The sequence below is a fragment of the Xenopus laevis genome, chromosome 1L, assembly GCF_017654675.1.
Source record: "Xenopus laevis strain J_2021 chromosome 1L, Xenopus_laevis_v10.1, whole genome shotgun sequence".
In the NCBI taxonomy this organism is placed as follows: domain Eukaryota; kingdom Metazoa; phylum Chordata; class Amphibia; order Anura; family Pipidae; genus Xenopus; species Xenopus laevis.
The window spans coordinates 115,256,508-115,278,739 of record NC_054371.1 but is presented as its reverse complement, the minus strand read 5'-3'; the positions used below and the strand labels follow the sequence as shown (position 1 = coordinate 115,278,739).

The window sequence follows — 22,232 nt, the reverse complement described above, 5'->3', positions numbered from 1 at the left end:
TGGTTATCATTCCACAGTCTCTATAAGAACAAATGTGTAGCAGGTTAGCAGGCAGTGTACCTATATTTAAGCCATAGAGGATATGTGAATAGATTTAAGTGTGAATTTTTGGTAGACTGGTCAAGGGTGACTAAGTATATTTTAAGATGTAATTTAATGAAAAACTGTGAGTAGGAATCAATGTTTATTAAAACAGCAGTCACAAGGTGTACTTCGATAATGCTGATCAAATACAGACTAGGTAACAACTGCAAAAATGTAATTTAGAAAAAAGTATATATGGGTTCGGGACCTGTTATCCAGAGTGCTCAGAATCTGCCGGATAAGGGGTCTTTTTGTAATTCAGATCTCCATACTTTAAATCAATCTAGAAATAATTTAAACCAAAAATGTAACGCTATTAAATAACCCAATAGCATTGTTTTGCTTCAAATAAGGATTCATCATATCTTCGTTCAATTCCACTTGCTCCAAAAGCAGTTTGCAAATATTTCTTAACAAAGCCATTGTTATTTTTGAGAGGGGATCAATCAATTACATTTTTTATTTTTTGAATTGAGTGGACTGCACTTGTTTCTCAGACTAACTGTGATTACAAAAAGGATTATTTGTGCCTAACCATGATGATTTTAGGTGAGAATAAGCATCTGCTTCTCTTATTGCAGGGTTCTGTGACTAACATTGGCCATTTGTTTGTGATGCTGGAGGAAGCTGGGCTGAAGCCAAATCTTGGGTCTTACGCAGCAGCACTGGAGTGCATGGGTCGCAGTGATACAGCCACCAAATCCATTGAAATGTAAGGAATCGTTCCATTCGTAAACCCTCATTTCTCAGTTCTTTCCATGGCTTTTTTGTTGGGGTGGGGGGGGGGAGGTTGGAGTGTACTTCTGATGAACATTTTCTTTATATAATACGTCTGGTGGGAACAGACTAGTCATTCTCCACAGGACAGAAAGGCAGACATCTTTATTTTATTAACCCTTCTGGAATTGCAAATGCTAGTAATAAGTAGTAAGACATGCAAGTTGGTGCACCCTTGTGCTTAAGAGTATCGGAATCTTTCTGTGATTTGCACCTCTTGCTGGCTAAACATCCTGGTGCATTTAAAGGTCTTAATGATAATTTACCTGTTTATTGAAACCAGTGCGTCTGTCTTTTTCTTTGAATGGAGGATGGTTGACTGGAGCATTGCAGATGAAATGCAAATACAGTATGTTCTACTCCCCTGTATGTAATAAGGAACTTTAAACAAGTGCAGTAACCTTTAGCAACCAGTACAATATTTGTTTTTAAACAGGTGATCAGTAAATGCTTCATGCTGATTGGTTGCTTTAGGTCACTAGCTGTTTAGCATTGTTTGCATCCTTTTATTACAAAACTACAACTGCACCTAAGTTCCTGTGGGTTCTTGAGCCTTGAAATGATTGATGTAAATTAGAAGTTTGCTCTCCAGTACAATCTGGGGCTGGTAATCATTACACCAATTAAGTATTTCATAGCATTAATTGGTAGTTATTTACTGCCTTAGTTGTTTGTATTTGTGCCACAGAGCATTTTTTTAATTGCAAGTGGTAACATAGTAGTAGTAACATAGTAAGTTAGGTTGAAAAAGGACACACGTCCATCAAGTTCAACCTTTTTATTTTTTTTTAACCTGCCTAATTGCTAGTTGATCCAGAGGAAGGCAAAAAAATCCCATCTGAAGCCTCTCCAATTTGGCCTTGTTAGGGTTTGCCTATACAATTGTAGGTTAAGAACTCAGAGTGGTTGGTCACCTTTAAATTAACCTTTTAGTGTTATATAGAAAATGACATTCTGAGACAATTCGTAATCCGTTCTCATTTTTTATTATATGGTTTTTGAATTAAAGCTCTCCAGTTTGCAGTTTCAGCAATCTGGCTGCTAGGGTCCATATTGCCCTAACAACCATGCATTGATATAAATCAGAGACTGGAATATGAATAGTAATATGAAGAGGCCCTCAATAAAAAGATGAAAAAGTACATTTCTAGCCTTACACAGTATTTGTTTTTAGTTGAGGTCAGTGACCCCCATTTCAACGCTGGAAATAGAAAAAGATGGCTAATAATTCAAAAACTATAAAAAGGAAAATTAAGGCCAATTGAAAAATTGCTTAGAATTGGCCATCCTATAACATGCTAAAAGTTAATTTTAAGGTTAACTACACCTGTAATTGTAAAAAGGAGGATTGCAGTTTTCTGGTGTATTATTTCTCATACTGTAGGAGTGAATATGATGTTCATTACTTTGATTTTGGGTGAAATAAAATGTTTTTCCCTTTCTGTTCAGTTCTAGAGACCAGAGTACAACAGCATTAATTGGCAGTTATTTACTGCCTAAGTTGTTTGTATTTGTGCCACAGAGCATTTTTTAATTGCAAGTGGTAACATAGTAGTAGTAACATAGTAAGTTAGGTTGAAAAAGGACACACGTCCATCAAGTTCAACCTTTTTCTTTTTTTTAACCTGCCTAATTGCCAGTTGATCCAGAGGAAGGCAAAAAATCCCATCAGAAGCCTCTCCAATTTGCCTCAGAGGGGGGAAAAATTCCTTCCTGACTCCAAAATGGCAATCGTACTAGTCCCTCTATCAACTTGTACTACGAGCTATCTTCCATAATCCTGTATTCCCTCGCTTGCCAAAAATAAAAAGCGAGGGTAAATAAAGCAATAGAGAGATGATTATATGATCCCCTTATATATTTATACATAGTTATCATATCTCCCCTTAAGCGCCTCTTCTCTAGCGTGATCATCCCCAATTCGGCCAGTCTTTCCTCATAGCTAAGATTTTCCATTCCTTTTGCCAGCTAAGTTGCCCTTCTTTGTACCCTCTCTAATTCAATAATGTCCTGTTTGAGCACCGGAGACCAAAACTTTACGGCATATTCTAGAAAGGACCTTACCAGGCCCTATAAAGTGGAAGAATGACCCCTTCCTCCCTTGAATCTATGCTCCTTTTAATACAGCTCAAGACCTTATTTGCCCTTGATGCTGCTGACTGGCATTGCTTGCTACAGCCAAGTTTATCGTCTACAAGGACTCCAAGGTCCTTTTCCATAATGGATTTGCCTAGTCCAGTCCCATTAAGGGTATAAGTTGATATGTTTACATCCCAAGTGCATGACTTTACATTTATCAACATTGAATTTCATTTGCCACTTAGCTGCCCAGGTTGCCAGTTTGTCACGATTTTGTTGCAAGGATGCCGCATCCTGGATACAATTAATTGGGCTGGATAGTTTTGTTTCATCTGCACATTACTTACAATACCCTCCCCTAAGTCATTTTTTTTTTTAAATATAAATAATAGTGGACCCAATACTGAGCCCTGAGGGACCCACTAAGAACCTTACTCCAAGCAGAGAATGTACCGTTAACAAGCACTATCTGTACCCTTGGTGATCAAGCTTCATCTGTTTTAAGTTGAATAAAATGCTATGTATCAGGCATATAATAAGTATCTGTTTTACTTAGCTTGAAATGTATTCTCTGTATCTATATCAATAGCTACAACTAGACATAGGTCCTTAATGTTTTTTTTTTTTTAAATGCGAGTAGTTTATTGAGAGAATGCAGCAAGCAGTTTACAATGCAAAGTCAAAATAAGGGAAAACATTGTATCACATGTTACATGTCTAGATTAAACAGTGTAAAAAGCATAACGCACAGCAAACATTTTGTCATAGGTATGAAATTGATATGATATTATCTGGTCTCCCTCCTATGTGGGATTCAAATCTAGACAAGTGAAATTTTTACAGGTCCTTAATGTTTAATTACAAACTAAGCTTCACTTAATTGAGAGCTGTAAAAATTCTCCCATTACACTATCTCAAATTTGCAGTTTTCAATAGAAAACAATAAATAAAAATCTGATCTTTAATACGGCAGTCAATTCAAAACAATGAGCATCATATATAGCAGGTATATATCTGCAAACCCTATTTTATGGCACTTTAGGCAATTGCCGCATTTGGTTTTTTGATGACTGTGTGGTACTCTGAGGATAAATTATGGACGTCATAATATCCTTAAGTGCCTGCCACTACTTCCCACAGAAAACCTTAGTAATATTACTAATGGTAACAGGCAGGCATTGTTCAGAAATGCCAAAACACTTTTCATGCTTTTCTATTCAATTAGCAGTTAAGGGTTTGGCTGATCCGCTGTGAGAGCAGTGTGCCAGTCAAAATATCATATGTGATTGTTGCTGTTATCCATTATTTATCTGAAAACATGATATCTTGGACTGCATAGAATGCTGCATAGAATTCATTTAGTGTACACTTAATACTAAAAAGGGGATAAAAATGTGTTTTAATCAATGTAGTTTTAGAAATGTTGTTTATAAAATAGCTCTAGCCAAACTGAGGGCCCAGCTAAACTGTTTTTGCCAAATCATTCCAATGGTTCATGAGGTTAGATATCCTCAAACTTGGCTACAAGTGTATACAAATAGCAGTGATTCTCTTGCTTGGGTTTGAGGTCCAAAATATCCCAAAGCGTATGAACGTGTTATTGGAGCAGAGTCTTATTTTAAGGTTTACGCATTGGAGGAGAAGATCCTGATGATTAATTTCAGTCTAGATGGCCAGATAAACTGGGCTTTAAAAGGACTGCTGGATGGTTTGTCAAAACCGCCACCCTCTCAAGGTGACATTTAAACCAAAACTCTTGGGCATTATCGCTGTAATCAACCAAACTTCTTGAGCATCTAGAAATGTCTGGTCAACCTATATGTAAAAGAGCATGGTAAAGACTTGTGTTTTATTAGACCCATGTGATCTTGATCATTCCTGCTATAGACAGACAGGAGTGTTGTTTTGCCACAAGGGATAACGGAAATAACGACTTTAATTCCAGGAAATACACTTGCTTGTGCAAGCACGGTCACCATGACTCACAAGTAAACAGTTTTGCTCCCGAAGCTTCTGCTTTCACTCGTATTTGGGTCATGAAAGTTGTTTTTCTACTACAACTTGGGAGGCACAGTATAGTCATCAGCTGTATGGTAAGATATTTGTAGTAGAGGAGACATTAAAACTGTTAGAAATAGAAACATTGGTACTCAAAGTGCTTTGGACTGAATTATCATCTCTGTGGGGCTTACAGAATGCCTCTAGGAGTGGTCTCTTCTGCAAAGAAGTGCATCTCTGCCAAGAACCATAAATCTTCCACCCTAGTCACACATTCTAAACAAAACCTAGCTAGAAAAATAATGGGAGAAAGAATACACATTCTTTTCTGGTGAGATGCACCTTATTTATCAAGTTATAATCCTGACTGAAGCAAACAAAACAGATTACTGAACAAGATACCTTTATCTATGTACCTCTAGTAAACCAGGAGCAGTTGTCTATCCCTGGGCAAACATACAGCTATGTGTTTGCAGATCTCATGGTTCTGGTGTACATACCGTTCAAACAATAACTGCAAAGCATATAAAGTGACTCATGGGCTGTACAGAATTGTCTCTTTCTTATTACTTCTGGACTTCCATCTCACCAGTGACTACCAGTTTCTTACCCTATCCCCGCATCAACCATCATCAATCCATCCATCATTTGGGAACATTAACCTCACTGGGTACATTGACATATAAAATGATTGTAAACTTCTGTGTCTTTTTTTAGGTGCTTGAGTCAGCTGGAAGAGGATGGGCTGTCTATTGATCAGTTATTCCAGGAGTTTCTTTATAAGGAAGATGAGCGAGACATGATTTTGAAGGCTGTGCGTAAAGTCCAACCAATCTACCAGCTTCCACTCCAACGAAAATCAGTGTGCACTTCCCCACTGGTCAAAGACTTCTACAGCAAAGTGAGTACAAATAAGCCTTTTTGAACTTTTACTGAATACGTTAGAGGGAGCCTTTCTATTCTCCTTTATAACGCTGATATATTATACAGAGCTTTACATAAAGTCATCAGGAATTCAAATCAGTGTAGCTTACAGTCTAATTTCCCCACCGCAGTTTTTGGGCAATAAAAAGACATGCATGCATTTAAACTTCCACTGAAAGCTTGTCAATAAATTATTAATAACTTTAGATTATGTATAACTTCTTGTCAAATCTCATAAGGAATGTATGTATGCTTTAGGCTGATGGCACAAACCAACCCTGCTGCCTCGCTTTTACTTGCATAGGAATTCTATGATAGTGTTGGTACTATCACTTTTCAAACTAAACATTGAGTTGGGGCTGAAAAGTATCAATACAGTTGGTGTCAGATGTTTGTCATTCAAGTGAATGATAGGCAGCAGGGGTGGTTACAGGTGCACCTCTGCTGCCAGAACTGACCTTAAAATTGCATCCCAATAGTTTTGGCCAATGGTTCAACGGTAATTTTTATTGACAGTATGGGCGGCGATCAAACTACAGTGGACTTCCCAATAAAATACATTGCTCCTGAATTACAATGCATTTACTAACTTACTAAAGAATTAATGCCTGCGTGTGTTATGATTCTTAGGACCCACCACCATCCTACCCCAAACTGGACTTCACTCTGTCTGAGCTGTACAACAGGTTTAAAGAACAGCTGGCAATAGAGAGCTGTGACACCATCACTATTGCTTCAGTGGAGGCCAGCAAACCTATAGATGAAGGGCAGAAGCAAGCGGTGAGAATTTGTGATGATTTGGAACTACTGCTCTGCTATATTTTATATTCATATTTATAGGTTTACATTCATGGTTAACTATTAAAGGAATTGTTCAGTGTAAAAATAAAAAATGGGTAAATAGATAGGCTGTGCAAAATAAAACATGTTTCTAATATAGTTAGTTAGCCAAAAATGTAATGTATAAAGGTTGGAGTGATTTTATGTATAACAAGTCAGTCAAGACACTACTTCCTGCTTTTCAGCTCTCTTGGTTTACACTGACTGGTTACCCTGGCTACCAGGCAGTAACCAATCAGAGACTTGAGGGTGTGCCACATGGGTCATATCTGTTGCTTTTGAATCTGAGCTGAATGCTGAGGGTCAATTACAAACTCACTGAACAGAAATGTACCATGTGGCCCCCCTTCAAGTCACTGACTAGCTCAGAGTTATAGAGCTGAAAAGCAGGAAGTTGGATTCTGGCTGTTTTATTAGACATCTGTTCACTCCAGCCTTTATACATTACATTTTTGGCTAACTAACTATATTAGAAACATTTTTTATTTTGCACAGCCTATCTATTTACCCAGTTTTTATTTTCACACTGAACTATTCCTTTAAAGATTCATAGTCTAGTACTGGATCTACACATATCGTATTTCTTGCTCTTGAAGGCAATGACACATAATCCATCCAATGTGGTGAAGTCACCATTGTGTGTATGCTAACAGGTTGCAGTAATCAGTAATCATTAGTAATCAGCATTTAGCTTTCATTAGTCTAGTGCAGTTAGAATGGTAAATAGCTAATTTGTTCTTGTAGAATTCTTCACCCCTAGCTTTGCACCACTTGATATATTTGCAAAGCTGTATGTGTCTGACAGCTCTGTAGAAAAGTGAATCCTCTGATATGTGATGTGTGGGCCCTGTACTGTGCACTTTATAGAGGGATTTGTTGAATGCTTTGCGTTCTCGCTGGAAGAAGGCTTTGCTGCAGGCTTTCCGGGACTCAAAGATACATCTGGAGATGAAGAGTAGGATGTCTCCCAGAATTGATCTCTATCCTTACTTGTGTCTGCTGGAGGAGGATCAGTATGTGGACATTATGCTCCAGGTAAGTGTACATAACATAATAATGTACTTTTATTACTTCACACAGTGGAAGCAAATGCACATTCCTTATGAATTGGGATGAAGGAAATATTTCAGGGCATTTTTCTGATTGAATGGAGAGCACTAGCAGTTACCCCCGACCAGATGTAGATACTCTGTGCATAGATTATCTCTAATCATATTATTGAGCCTGTCAGCGCTGAAACAACATTTTCTTAGTTATTAGGCTTTGGGGGCCTGCATGCTATGCGTTATTGCTTTGCAAGTTTTGTCTCCATGTGGAGCCCACCTATTCATTTTCTTTTTAATTCTCAAATTTTACCCCTACAGTCTCTTACAAATATCCCTCCTACTGGTGAATCATTTCTTGTAATGTCTCGTGATATGGGCACTAAAATCAACAATCGATACTCCATACACAAGAAACTAAAGGCATACAACTTGAATAAGATTAAAGTTCTATATAGAGATTATTGCCAGCTACTGGCCAAAAATGGAAAGGTGAGTATGATGGACAACGCTAAAGTTTGGCTCCGGCATATTACATATTATATATCTTATCATCTCATGTTTCTTTAACCCTAAAAAGGTTTCTGGACTTTTGCCTCGAGAAATGTGGGAGCAGCTTGAGCAGGAAAAGTATGGAGGACCTTCCTTGATGAATGTAGATACAATCTGGCCCAACACTTTGCTAGTGCAGTTGGGGACTCACCTGGTGGATCTCATGGTACAAGAGATAAAGGTTCCCAATGACCTGCTGAGCTCCCGGGATGACCCAAAACTGATTCCAGTTCTTTACCACATGTATAGCTTTCGCAGCACCAAGCAGGTTGGTATCTTATGTCTGTTTTTATATTTTAAGCTGGGCTGCTCTAATTTGCTCTCTAGTAGTGGTCTCAGTGCTGGCATGACTCAAGCTCTCTAGAAGCTTTGCCTCTAGCATTGGGAAAGTTGTCAGTTGTAGTTCAGTCTGACAGGTTGTGTCTTTCCATTGCCTAAAATCAGAGGAATTTCCTTGATCTTCTGTGCAAAGTCTTCCCCTCTCTTCTTTTGCCAATGTTGTGTTTAACTGTTTTCTACTACTCTCCTTGCCATTACTGATACCCTATACCTCCTTATACAGATTGGACTCATCAAACCACACCCAATCTTCAGCCAAATCCAGTTGGATGCACGTGAATCCTGCCTTACTTTTGAGTCCTCTGTGATGCCCATGTTGTGTCCACCTGTACCCTGGATGTCGCCACGATTTGGGGCTTACCTGCTCAGCCCTGCCAAGCTAATGCGCTGCATGGAGGGAGCAGTGCAGCATCAATTGCTACTGGAGAAAAGCCCCCCAGGACAACTGTACCCAGTGTTGGACTCTCTCAACCAGCTTGGTATGTGTGCCTGGCGCATCAACCAGACAATTCTGGATATCATTGTTTCTATTTTTAATTTGAAGGGCAATGAGAAATTGGATATTCCACCACCTATATCAGAAGCCCCTAAGATGCCAGAGCAGCCTCACGGAGATGTGAACTCAAAGGACAAGCTGATGCACCAACGAGAGCTGGCACGATGCAGAAAGAAATCATCTGAGATGCATAGTCTTAGGATGGATGCTCTTTATAAACTCTCTATTGCCAGTCATCTGCGTGACAAAATATTTTGGTTTCCGCATAACATGGATTTCCGCGGGCGCACTTATCCATGCCCTCCATATTTCAACCATCTAGGGAGTGATGTGACTCGGGCTCTGTTGCTGTTTGCAGAAGGTAGACCCCTGGGTCCTAAAGGCCTAGAGTGGCTAAAGATACATCTCATCAATCTTACGGGACTCAAAAAGAGAAACTCCTTAAAGGAAAGAAAGGAGTATGCAGATGCAATCATGGATGACATACTTGACTCTGCTGACAATCCACTTAAAGTAAGTGTGGTTTTGCATACCTGTATGAATATGATCATTTTATATTAAAGGGGAACTATCACAGAAATGAACATTTAATATAAGCTTCAGCACACTGAAATAAGAAGTTTTCTAAATATAATCAATTAAATATTCTGTACCATTTCTAAAATAATGACGTTTATCTTCACTATCTCAGCAGCTGTTTCTCTTCATGCAACAGTTGGGTGTCAGATAATCATTGACAGTTAGATCAAATATATCTTATAGGGAGGGGGGCTCCTTTTGCCTAGAAGATGTATTAGAGCTCACTCTATTAAAATCACCAAAAATCATGTCTCTCTACATGCAGAATTTGTGCAAAAGGCAGTTATTTTGTTAGATTTTGTTTGTATTGGAATCAGTTATTTGAGTGAGCTCTAATACATCTGCTAGGAAAGGGACCCCCGCCCCCTATAATATATATAGTGGATCTGACACCCAACTGCTGCATGAAGACAGAATGAAGAGAAACAGATGCTGAGAAAGGAATAGTGAACATACCATGCAGAATATTGATTTGATTATATTTAGAAAGTTCCTTATTTCAGTATGATGAAATTATATTAAATGTCCTTTTTTCCAATAGTTCCCCTTTAAGGATTGTGCAGGATATAATATTAACCCACCAATCAGAAGCTAAAATTGCACTTGCTTTCTTTAAAGAAAGCTACAAATCAGGATATCACAGGGTCCCATGCCAGACTGTTAAGGCTGAGGGCTGCAAACACTAGGATCTAATAAGTAGTGTTTATGTGCTTTCATTAAATGAGCAGTACGTCATTACTTCAACTAATGGATTTTATTTATATTTCCGGGTAAACAAGTCTGCCCCCTTTTTAACGTGGTTGTTTCTTTTTGTTTCATTGTATGATCCTTGGCCTTGTCCCTATTCCCTACTGATTTTACTTTTATTGCTATGCAGGGCAAGAGGTGGTGGATGGAAGCAGATGAACCCTGGCAAGCCCTTGCCTGCTGCATGGAGATTGCCAAAGCTTCGCGCTCTCCAGACCCTACAAAATACATATCTCATTTTCCAGTTCATCAGGTATGGATACTATTATAGGCAATTGTGCTGGGTTTCATGAGCCTGGATCAGTATTGGCTTCTTCTTTAGATCTGCCAGGCAATAGGGTCATATGCTGAGTGTACTGAAAGCTACATGTGGTTAGTGTTCCTTATAATCGTGCAAAATGATAACTGGCAGAGCAATGTAATATTGGCAGAGCTGAGAACTTAAGTCTGAGGCCTTCTGCAGATATTTGTGCTCTTATTACTGCTATGCTATTCTATGCATTTTTATAAAAGCCTTGACTGGAATTCACTTGGCGTGTGTATACAGGTAGCTTAGGTAACAGGCACTCATGGTGTTATGGAGTAAGGCTTTTTTTTTTCTAATCTACAATAGAAGGGGAAGAACTAGGACTCTTTTCTAGTGACAAAGGGTATGTGTCCATAAGCCCTATGACACACACAAACCAGTGCCCCTGATTATCAGCTGCTTGTGTGATTCGTACATAATAGGGCTTCCTGAACCATTTGAGAAGGAACTCTGTTCCAGGAAGAATGTGTCCCCCAGTTCTTTTTTAAGATTGTGAGAATCCTAACAATTTGCTGTGCTTAATATTACATGTACTTTACCACAAGAAGCTATTTTGATATAGTTTGCTTTCACCTTAGAGATAACCTTAAATGCATTGATTTGTGGTGGCATGACGGTCATTTAACGTACCTTTTTCACCGTAGGATGGTTCCTGCAACGGACTGCAACATTATGCTGCCTTGGGTCGAGATGAAATAGGAGCTAAGTCAGTGAACCTGATGCCCTGTGATACCCCCCAAGATGTGTACAGCGGTGTTGCTCAGCAGGTGAGTTCCCAACTAATTAACTTTAAATCTAGCATATTTGACTGTTTGATGGTGGGTGACTAAGACAGGATATAAAATATCCTTCATGGTTTTACTTATATGCATTTTTTCCCATATCCTTGCTTCCTTCAGGTGGAAGAGTTTTGCAAGAGAGATGCTCAGCGTGGGGTTAAAATTGCTCAAATTTTAGATGGCTTTATTGGAAGAAAAGTGGTGAAGCAGACTGTTATGACAGTGGTGTATGGTGTGACTCGATATGGCGGGCGGCTACAGATAGAGAAGAGGCTGCGAGAGATGGACAACTTCCCAAAGGTACCTTGTTGTGTTAATGTTACACCTGGATGCCATTTAAATAAATGCTAGTTGGTGTGGCAACTGACATAAATGGGTACAATAAAATTCTTAAATCTCGCCTAACCCCCGAATCTGATCTAATTATATTGTTGCATGGAATTTCCTGGCTTCTCATTTCTTTCTCTCTATTCAGCATTCCAGACAGGTCAATAATGGAAGCTTAAAGCAGTGGTAAAATGCATGGAAAAAATTATTAAACACCCAAAAATGTACACTAAGCCTTTGGTCTGCTTCCACCAGTGGAATACTCTTGGTAGGAGAGCACTCAAACACCTGTAATATCTATTATACATAATAAGCTTGGTGCCCAGGGATAGAGGTAGGGTTACCAAATCTATTACAAATCTACCGGCAATGTAGCTTCAAAAAGAACCCTCGGCCCTTTGGAGTTGAATTATGAAATTTGGGGTGAATGGTACACTTTTATGGACACATATACCCAACCTTGATAGAATCTCGAGCTTTTGCTAACACATTGTGTATTTTTTTTTTTCTTTCCCATTTATTTTCTGTACTTGTACTGATAGCTGACATGTTTATCTGTTTGAGGTTGATTTTATCTGCAATTGTACTTTTCGTATTGAGATGTCACCTACGTGTGAGAAATCATATCACTATGATGTCATATATGTCATTGCATGACCATTTCTTTTTTCAAATATTGCAAATAAAACTGAAGTTAAAAAAAAAAAAAAAAAAAAAGAACCCTCGTCCTACCCCCAATCCCCTGTAAACTTAGCTTTTCTGACTTTGTCCCCCATCTGAAAATCTCGGGCCGTGGCCACGCCCCTTTTACATCACGGCCCCACCCTTTTTGACGTCACTCCCGCCCCTTTTTGTTCCCGCCCCCACCGACCGGTAAAACAATTAGGAAAAGGTGGTAACCCTAGATAGAGGATACAGCAACTTCATAATACATGTAGTGAAGAAGCATACTGGCTCACAGGGAGTGTAGTTGCAGGACAAGCCCTTGCAAAATTTCCGCTTCCACCAGTGGAGAAATGTCTGGTCAGGCTGGCATTAAAGGAAAATTCAATCCTTTAGCAAAAAAAAGCCCCACCCCACGTAGCCTAACTGCCTCCTTAGGGAAATGCCCCTAACTGTTTACTTACCCCTCGGTGCAGATTCAGGCATCGGAGTTCATCGCAGCCATCTTCCAGGTCTTCAGTAATCTGAGATGGAGACCGGCAAAGCTGCGCATGCGCAGTTGGAGCAATTGGATGTTTTTTCTTTTTCCATCAAAAATGTGCAAGTTCCTTCTTCTGTCAGAGTTTCTTTCCCTTTTTCTCTTTTCCAGGAGTATGTGTGGGAGGCCTCACATTACCTGGTTCAGCAAGTGTTCAGCAGCCTGAAGGAGATGTTCTCAGGAACCAGAGAAATACAGGTGAGTTTGTCACTCCAGAATCCCTGCTATAACCTGCCTTCCTTACTGTCCCCTATTATATTTAAAGGGATACTGTCATGGGGAAAAAAAAAATTTCAAAATGAATCAGTTAATAGTGCTGCTCCAGCAGAATTCTACACTGAAGTCCATTTCTCAAAAGAGCAAACAGATTTTTTTATATTCAATTTTGAAATCTGACATGGGGCTAGACATATTGTCAATTTCCCAGCTGCCCCAAGGCATGTGACTCCTGCTCTGATAAACTTCAACCATTCTTTACTGCTGTACTGCAAGTTGGAGTGATATCACCCCCTCCCTTTTCTCCCCAGCAGCCAAACAAAAGAACAATGGAAGGTAACCAGATAACAGCTCCCTAACACAAAATAACAGCTGCCTGGTAGATCTAAGAACAACACGCAATAGTAAAAACCCATGTCTCACTGAGACACATTCAGTTACATTGAGAAGGAAAAACAGCAGCCTGCCAGAAAGCATTTCTCTCCTAAAGTGCAGGCACAAGTCACATGACCAGGGGCAGCTGGGAAATTGACAAAATGTCTAGCCCCATGTCAGATTTCAAAATTGAATATAAAAAAATCTGTTTTATCTTTTAAGAAATGGATTTCAGTGCAGAATTCTGCTGGAGTAGCACTATTAACTGATGCGTTTTGGAAAAAAACATGTTTTCCGATCCCTTTAACTCCATTTTCTGTTCTCTTTAGCTTTGGCTGACAGAAAGCGCTCGCATGATCTCCAAGTCTGGAAACACTGTGGAATGGCAGACACCCTTAGGACTACCGATCATTCAGCCATACCACCGCGCCAAACCTGTTTTGGTAAGTAATTGGCTGCTAAACAGTATGTGTGCTCCTACCAACTGGAGCAGTTTGCCCTTAATTAGAACTGATTTACAACCTAATCTGGTATATTCCTACAGAGAATGATTCTGCCCTGCCTACTTTTTGCCTTTTAAAGGACAACTATTTAGATTTAGCTCACCTTTGAAGATACAGTAACACCAAGAATGAAAAATATCATGTACTTTTGGCTGCACTGGTAAAACTGATGTGTTTGCTTCAGAAAGCCTACTATAGTTCATACAAACAAGCTGCTGTGTAGCCAAGGGGGAAGCCATTCAAAGGTGAAACGGGAGAAAAGGCACAGGTTAAACAACAGACAATCGATAATTTATGAAATATACAATGGGATTCTTCAGGACATTTCTATTATCTACTGTGTATCCTGTGCTTGAATGGCTGCCCCATTGGCTACACAGCAGCTTGTTTATGTAAACTATAGTAGTCTTTCTGCAACACCAGTTGTGCCAGTACAGGAAAACAGTTCAATAAATTGCCATTTCTTTAAAACAATTTCATTTTTTTTCATTATTTTCCTTCAGCCTTTGTGTCCCTTCTGTTTTATGTCATCATGTTTAAGTGATCTTTTCCTTTTCAGTTTCACAGCAACTTGCAGGTGGTTAACTTGCAGAGCAGCCACGACGTCAATGAGTAAGTGTTCTGTGTGTGCATTTGTTATCTCTTCTGTTTTCTGGGCTTTGTTTCCCAACTTGTCAAGCAGAGCATATCAAATGTCTAGTTTCAATACGTTTAGGGTAGGGGCAGACTGGCAGATTCGGGGAGACTTAGTCGCCTGGTGACTAATCGCCTCTTATGCGGGGCGACTCCACGAACTGCCTTCTTCATTCCTTCCGCCTGCTTGAATGAAAAAACGCTAACGCAATGCACTCGCGACGCTTCGATTTCGGGAATTGATCGCGCTGGCATTTTTTCATTCAAGCAGGCGGAAGGCAGAAAAAAGGCAGTTCGGGGAGATTGTCGCCAGGCTACTAAATCTCCCCGAATCTGCCCTTAGCCTTAAAATACTTAGTTAGCTATGCCCTTATTCTCCCTGTCACAATCACTTTCCCTTCTTCCCAATGTCCTTTCTTAGTTTTCCATTCACTCCCCAGCCACAGCTCATTTCCAGCTATCTTCTTTTTCTGTAGACGCCCAGACACCATGAAACAGAAGAATGCCTTTCCACCAAATTTCATTCACTCATTGGACTCCACACACATGATGCTTACTGCACTGCACTGTTACAGGTAAATGTTTTCAGTACTGCTATTTCTCCTGCTTTTTGTATGGTGGATTCCTCCAAGTTGTACACTCCTAATAGCATGAACCTTTTCTCACACTAAGGGACACAATTTACTTTTTGAATCCGGGTAACAGCATCACATTCAGTGCATATGGCATCAAAATGTGTAAAACCACAGGAGATCACTAAATAGTCCACAAGCATTTTGAGCGGTAGTTGTGATAACCATTTAAAAGGGAGCAGCAACTATCTGCTCTACTTATAATTAGTGATGGGCGAATTTATTAGTCAGGCATGGGTTCAATGTGAATTTCCGTACCTGCAATTGTTTTTTGAAACTGCTGTGAAAATTTGCAGTGGAAAAGTGTGCTGCGATAAAAAAATATTCGGACGCCCATTGAGTCTAATGCATTTGGACAAAAGAGTCGCACATATAAAAATTGACGCTCGTGTCAAAATTATTTTCACTCCCATTGACTTGCGTTTCACAAATTTTTTGCTGTTTCACAATTTTATTCAGAGTTTTGCAGATTTTTCGGCGGAGCGAAACGGGACAGATTTGCCCATTACTACTTCTAATATTTAAAGCAGTTTACAGCTAGTGTTGACACTTGTTAAAGGGCAAAGCCTGAAGTACATAGTGTGGTCACTGAATTCTAAACACCGCCATTTTTCCCAATTTCAGATTTATCTTCTGTTAACTGGTGAAATCAAGTATTCCATCTTTATATGTAGAAGGTTACACTAAACTAACTTTAACCATTGTTTCCTGCAGCCATGGTCTTACATTTGTGTCTGTGCATGACTGCTTTTGGACCCACCCAGACACCGTTGATGTCATGAACAAAGTAAGTTTGCTGTGTTATGCTCTACCTGCTTGTTAGATTTGTTTTGGCTGCTGTAGCCTGTTGGTTACTGACCTGGTGATGGCAAATTACACCTAAATATGAAGAACACAGAATGCAAAATGTTTCTGTAAACAATATGTACGATAACAATCGTTCCAAAAGAGAGTAACAGGGAAGAATAATCAGTTAAAAATCACTCTTATTTTGTCACTTCCTGTACATTTTACATCTGTTTGTTAATAGGCAAACACTGCCATTAGTTCTGATTTGTACTGCAGACAAAAGAGCAGATGGTTGAAATGTTAAGCAGTAAAATGAAATAATCCCTGCATTAATTAAGCTGTGGTGCAAGTAAGCAGAGAAAGCAAGTTTGCACTTTTGTTCCAGGAGAAAGGGGTCATTATACTTATCTAAAGCAGTCTAAAATATATCCCTTTCACAGGGAATTGGAACACAGTTCCACACCCACAGGTTTCTTGGGTAGATATTTAACTGACATATAAGAAACATTTTTTTAAAACGTTGCTATTTGCCAGTTAAATTTGGTCCTCAGTAATGTAACTGACTTTGCACTGTACATACTGACTAATCTGCAATTCTTTGTAGCTGTTCCAGCCGGTCTATAAAACTGCACATGCTATTAAAATATTTATAAATGTATTCAAATATCCAAAAAATAATAGCTGCGTTTGAATGTTTCTTTCCATCCAAGACTTAGTTGAGTATTTCTCATGATTGTACCTTAGGTTTGTCGGGAGCAGTTTGTGGCCCTACACAGCCAGCCAATCTTACAAAACCTTTCACAGTTCTTACTGCAGAAATACTGCCATACCCTCAGGTAAGGATTCATTGGGCGAGGAGTTGATGGAATTAACCCTCCTGGGAAGTTACCACTTGTTTTAATTTTTCCCACTGGATTTCTTCCAGTTCCAACAGTAAGGCTAAAATGTCTCCAGAAAACCTCCGAATGGTACTACACTTCAGCAATGTGCCAGAGACCGGTAAGAAGAGTTAGGGAACTAAAAACAAAAATCTCCAGAGCATGTGCCATCCTGTGATAATCTTATTTCTCTGTTCCATTGTAGGAGACTTTGACTTAAGGCAGGTGATAGATTCTACTTATTTCTTCAGCTGATTATACTGTGAATACCCAACCCATCATGAAGAGAGACATTGTTTTGTGCTGCCTGATGTGCATTTGGTTCCTGCTCCAGTTAATGACAATCTATTCTTCCTGTGGAAGCTTTTTGTATTGAACAGTCCTACCTGACACTAATCAGGCTCTACTCTACCTTCTAGGAGGCGTATTAGTGCTTTGAATTTCAATGTAAATGGTTGTAAATAAAGCACACAGCGATTTTATCTGCTTTGTACACACTGGGGTGTTTTTCTTTTTCCCCTTAATGACTTAATTGACAAATAACAACTATATAAGCACCACTCTGCTTTGGGTTTGATTAGTAATATGCTTAGTAGGCCTGTTCACTTTTGTCTTTCATCTGTCCTTTAGCTCAGACATTTTCTGTCTACTTGTGCTAAATTCTTTTCAGGGACGTCCTTGGAATAACCTTGATCCAACAACACCGCTCATTAGCAATGCACCAAAGCTACTCAGTGCAGCGTTGAAAGCACAAATGTTCTGTACACACCCTATGCACAAAGGGGCTGCAGAAGAAGTAACAAGCATGAAAGAACAGAGACAATTCTTTTGTCAGTCAGCCACACGCAGTCCAGAAATAATCTGTTTATTGCACACACAGAGAAGCTGGAATCATTTGCGTGGTAAAAGTGCAGCTTCTGGAAAAAAAAAAACCCTCCAGACAAGCTCAGTACCTCCATATCCCCAAAATACATTCAGTAGTGGCACTGGCAGCAGGACAGAGGAGAAAGGGCAGCAATTATGTAGGAGAATGGGGCAGCTCTCCAACATCTTATTACTTGTAATTGCTTTATATTTTACTAATCCTATTTGCTAAGTCCCATTTACAAATAACAAACAGATCTATATACTTCAAACCAAAACTCTCATTACTATTTAAATAAATGTATGGGGGCCTTTGTGACTGAACCAAAAGTTGCTCTTTAGTAAATGACAAATGTTGGCACTATTATTGCAACAAGCTAAATGGCAGTATAGAGGGTTTATACCTCTAACAACATATATTTGCTACTGATAAGATTAAAAAAAAATACAACTAACTTATCTTATGAGACTGCCCGCTTTATGAAAGGATTTAAAGCTGCACCCTACAACAAAGCATAGCCAAAAATGTGCTTTGCATTCGTGTGCAAGTTCCATTTCGGTGTAGTCCAAAAATCCTAGAACAGGACACATCTATAGGACAGCTGTTCACACACCCACCCCCTTACTTGCATTATAGCAAGATGTATTGAAAAGATTATACAGATATACATATATATCATAATATACAGCTGTGTGATATACACAATATGGCTTTCTAAAATACAATATATGGGATGCAAAAAAGAAAAAGCAAGACTGTTGGTAGCAGCAGAATATCAGGATAAGCTCTAATTGGTAGACTCCACTTTCCTCCCTCTTCTGCTACTAGGGAGTTGTCTGCCTGCTGGTGGTCACTTCAATAACCAAGTACTGCAAAAAGAATACACTTCTTCAGGTTTATGTTCTTAGGAATGCAGCATCTGGATCAGTCTCTTTTATGCAGGGGTTATGTGATGGCCTTTGCACAACGCGACTGGAGTTGTGAGCCACATGTTGGTACATTCACATAAATATGAGGGCAGACGATTTTATAGTGACTGTTGAAGGATTCCTGGGAAGATGCTGTAAAACCAGTGAACCTAAGCAGTTATTCTTGCAAACCCTGAATACCTCTACTTTCTCACAACAACAGAATTATAAATGAACCTTAAATAAAACACATGGCTGAAGACATAGGGGTATATTTATTAGAGTGGTTTTAGTTCAACACAGTCCGCAGAGTGAAATACTGCCACTCTCCATTCATTTCTATGGCATTTTAAGGCATATTTATCAAAGGGTGAAAGTTCACCATTTGATAAATACACCTTTAAAAATCCTATAGAAATGAATGGAGAGTGGCAGTATTTCACTCTGCGGACTGTGTTGATCTCTAACTTCACACTTTGATAAATATACCCCATGGAGTTTACTGAGCTACAACATCTAAATTACCAACACTGATTCATTCCAGCCCAGGAGAACTAAACTCTAGCAAACTGCCAGCAGTTTGCATATGCAGACCCTATGTATAACATGGTTTGGGCAAGGCAGCACTCTTTATACCAAAAAAAAAAAATTTGCACATCTTTTACTTACCCCCCCATGAAGCCACAAAACAAGAGTTTATTAATAGGTGCAAACAGCATTAATAAAAAAAAAATAGGTATCTGCCATCATGGTCTGCACAATGATATGGCCCCTGTAGTGACCAGTGGCAGGGAGTCCTAGGTATGGGTCCATGTTTGTAGCATTGGTTTCGGAATGTTTTATATTACACACTACTGTCTGCTAATAGTCTTTGGAGAATCATGCATTGTGGAAAACAAAATTGTTAATTGCACATGAAAGCCCCTTCCCTGCCACTAAAGACTACTTAGCATTACCCTGATCCAGCAGTGGAAAGATTAATGAGGCACAGGTATGGAGGTGGGTACATATTAGCTGTACTTACTGCCTCCTCTTCTAAAAACTGTCCTACTGCCACGCAGTTTAGGGACAGGGTACTCTTTAGCATTGTGTCACAAGTTAGCAGACAGCCGTCCCCTGATAGGATCAGTATCCGGGGCACTCACAACAGAATCCTTCCTTCCTCCTAGTGAAGCTCCACCTGCAGAGTCCAGAACACCACCAACTGAACTAGAAGAGGACAACTGATGAGAAAGGGCCAGACGTGCTGGGACAGAGACCCTAGGCCCAGCTTGAGAGCCAGGCACTGCCTTGCCCACTTGGGCATTTAAGCCCCCAGCAACTAAAGGAGGCACTGGTGGGCTGCGTAGCTGTGATGCCCCCTGTGGTAGGGATGGCTGTGAGGCAGAGAGTGGACGGGACTCACGGGTAAGAGTACCGGAGTGCAGAGAATGGGTACTCTTATGGACAGAAAGCCTATGAGAAGGGGAAGCAGAATGGGTGAGGGACAGCTGGGAGCCCGTCTGACCTTTTGCTGCGTAGGCAAAGTTCTGGGACACCCGTGGGGACTGTGATGGTGGACTAGGCACAACAGAGGAAGGCCGTCTAGAAACCTGCTGTAGGGGAGGGTGATGTTGCATCTGCTGCAGCGGTGGCTGGAACGGGGCTGGAGACAAAGAGAAAGCACTGGGTCCTCCTTGGGCATACTGAAAGCGTCTCAGGATGCGGGGTGATCCCACTAACGGGCTGGCCATTGGGGGACAGAAGCTCATAGCCACAGCCTGTTGGAGAGTGGCTATGGCAGAGGGGACCTGTGGTTGGGGAGAGGGGGGATTGCACGTGGCATACATCCCACAGGAGAGCTGTTGGTTTAGTTCCGCTTGATGCACCATCTCCCGATCATACTTCACTATTTCCTGGATAATTTCATTCTCCTTGTTGTTAAAGACACCAGAGTTCAAGTCATGCTGGACCTTGTGCATTAGGATAGAATTTTTCTTTCCTGCAAAGCAAGCAGATGTTCTTTAATGGTGGCATCATGCAAATATAAAGACTTGAGATTAAACAAGTCTCATATAATCTGCATAATACTTTACACCCCTCTTCTGTATACAGCCTTCAGTCTTGGTTTTGAACAATGGCACCACTGGCCATTATGTAAAGGAGAAGGTGGCAGTAATAATTTACATAAAGTAGCCTAACTTATCACCCCCCCCCTAACCAATTACTTTTGTTTTGTATAAGCAATCAGACTTTGTAGCAGTATACAGTATTCCCACGAGTGTATTATGGCAGTGCAGTGTCTCATACATACAGGACTAAATGCTGGGAATTTAGGGACAAGTTGTGGTGATCAGCTGATCCCATCCTTACCAATCCTATCCAGCCTGTCTATGGCCACTGTCTCGAATGCACGTCTCATCATGGGATATTCCTCCAGCACTTCATTAAAGTTATCCACAGAAAGCGAATAAAGGCGACAATATGTGTCAGCTCGCACACTCGCTGTCCTTCGGCCTCGTGTCAGCAGACAGATCTCTGGCAGAGGAAAACAGGGATTGATTTCACACAAAATAAATTCTTAAAGGGAACAGTAACAAAACTTTTGGGACATACGACCGACTTCTGCATCACCTGCTCATCCTCTCTACATTGTGTAAAGTTATCTGCACTTCAACTGGTGCGGCTAATATGACAGTATTAAAGGGGATTTTCACCTTTAACTTTTAGTATGATGTAGAGAGTGATAGTCTGAGACAATTTGCAATCTTTATTATTTTGTATTATTATTTGTGGTTTTTGAGTTATTTAGCTTTTTATTCAGCAGCTCCACAGTTTCCAATTTCAGCAATCTGGTTGCCAGGGTCCAAATTACCCTAGCAACTATGCATTGATTTGAATAAGAGGCTGGGATAGGAATAGTAGAGTGCCTGAATATAAAGATAAGTAATAAAAAGTAGCAATAACAATACATTTGTAGCCTTATAGCACATTTGTTTTTAGATGGAGTCAGTGGCCCCCATTTGAAAGCTGGAAAATGTCAACAGAAGAAGACAAATAATTAAAAAACTATTAAAAAAAAGAAAAGGGACAATTGAACAGTTTCCTAGAATTAGCCATTCTTTAACATACTAAATGTTAACCTCAAGGTGAACCACCCCTTTAAAATGCCTTTTTAATTTTCATGGAGTATTTCAATTTTTTACGTTCTAATTTTCTTATTGTCATTTTATCCAAGTGACAGGTTTGTTGGGCAGCAAGTGACACAGTCTTACAAGATTGTGATTAAGGGAACAGCTGGTACACTGTATACGACTGTACTAGTACAACTATTCTTTTAATCATATTATCTTTCCATTTATAGCCAAAAATTCATTTTAGC

General features: G+C 39.8%; 2 protein-coding genes across 3 annotated transcripts in view; one reads left to right on the top strand and one right to left on the bottom strand.

Moving 5' to 3' along the window:
* Positions 1-17,586, top strand: part of polrmt.L (polymerase (RNA) mitochondrial (DNA directed) L homeolog) — a 29,492-nt gene extending 11,906 nt beyond the window's left edge. Inside the window, 18 exon segments of one of the 2 annotated variants that reach the window (NM_001087518.1) lie at positions 666-796; positions 5,656-5,839; positions 6,493-6,642; positions 7,570-7,737; positions 8,067-8,237; positions 8,326-8,565; positions 8,860-9,645; positions 10,589-10,711; positions 11,410-11,532; positions 11,665-11,844; positions 13,184-13,270; positions 13,993-14,106; positions 14,726-14,778; positions 15,276-15,374; positions 16,146-16,218; positions 16,965-17,056; positions 17,146-17,219; positions 17,304-17,586. In NM_001087518.1, coding sequence (NP_001080987.1) covers positions 666-796; positions 5,656-5,839; positions 6,493-6,642; positions 7,570-7,737; positions 8,067-8,237; positions 8,326-8,565; positions 8,860-9,645; positions 10,589-10,711; positions 11,410-11,532; positions 11,665-11,844; positions 13,184-13,270; positions 13,993-14,106; positions 14,726-14,778; positions 15,276-15,374; positions 16,146-16,218; positions 16,965-17,056; positions 17,146-17,219; positions 17,304-17,353 — 2,898 coding nt within the window. In that variant the 3' untranslated portion in view covers positions 17,354-17,586. 2 annotated transcript variants of the gene reach the window in all.
* Positions 17,587-19,339: 1,753 nt separating this feature from the next.
* LOC108713200 (potassium/sodium hyperpolarization-activated cyclic nucleotide-gated channel 2) overlaps positions 19,340-22,232 on the bottom strand; it is a 40,132-nt gene continuing 37,239 nt past the window's right edge. The window contains exons 7-8 of the mRNA XM_018256060.2: positions 21,224-21,388; positions 19,340-20,852 (exon numbers count right to left, since the gene is read on the bottom strand). Coding sequence (XP_018111549.1) covers positions 19,963-20,852; positions 21,224-21,388 — 1,055 coding nt within the window. The 3' untranslated portion in view covers positions 19,340-19,962. The remainder of the gene's footprint in view (positions 20,853-21,223; positions 21,389-22,232) is intronic.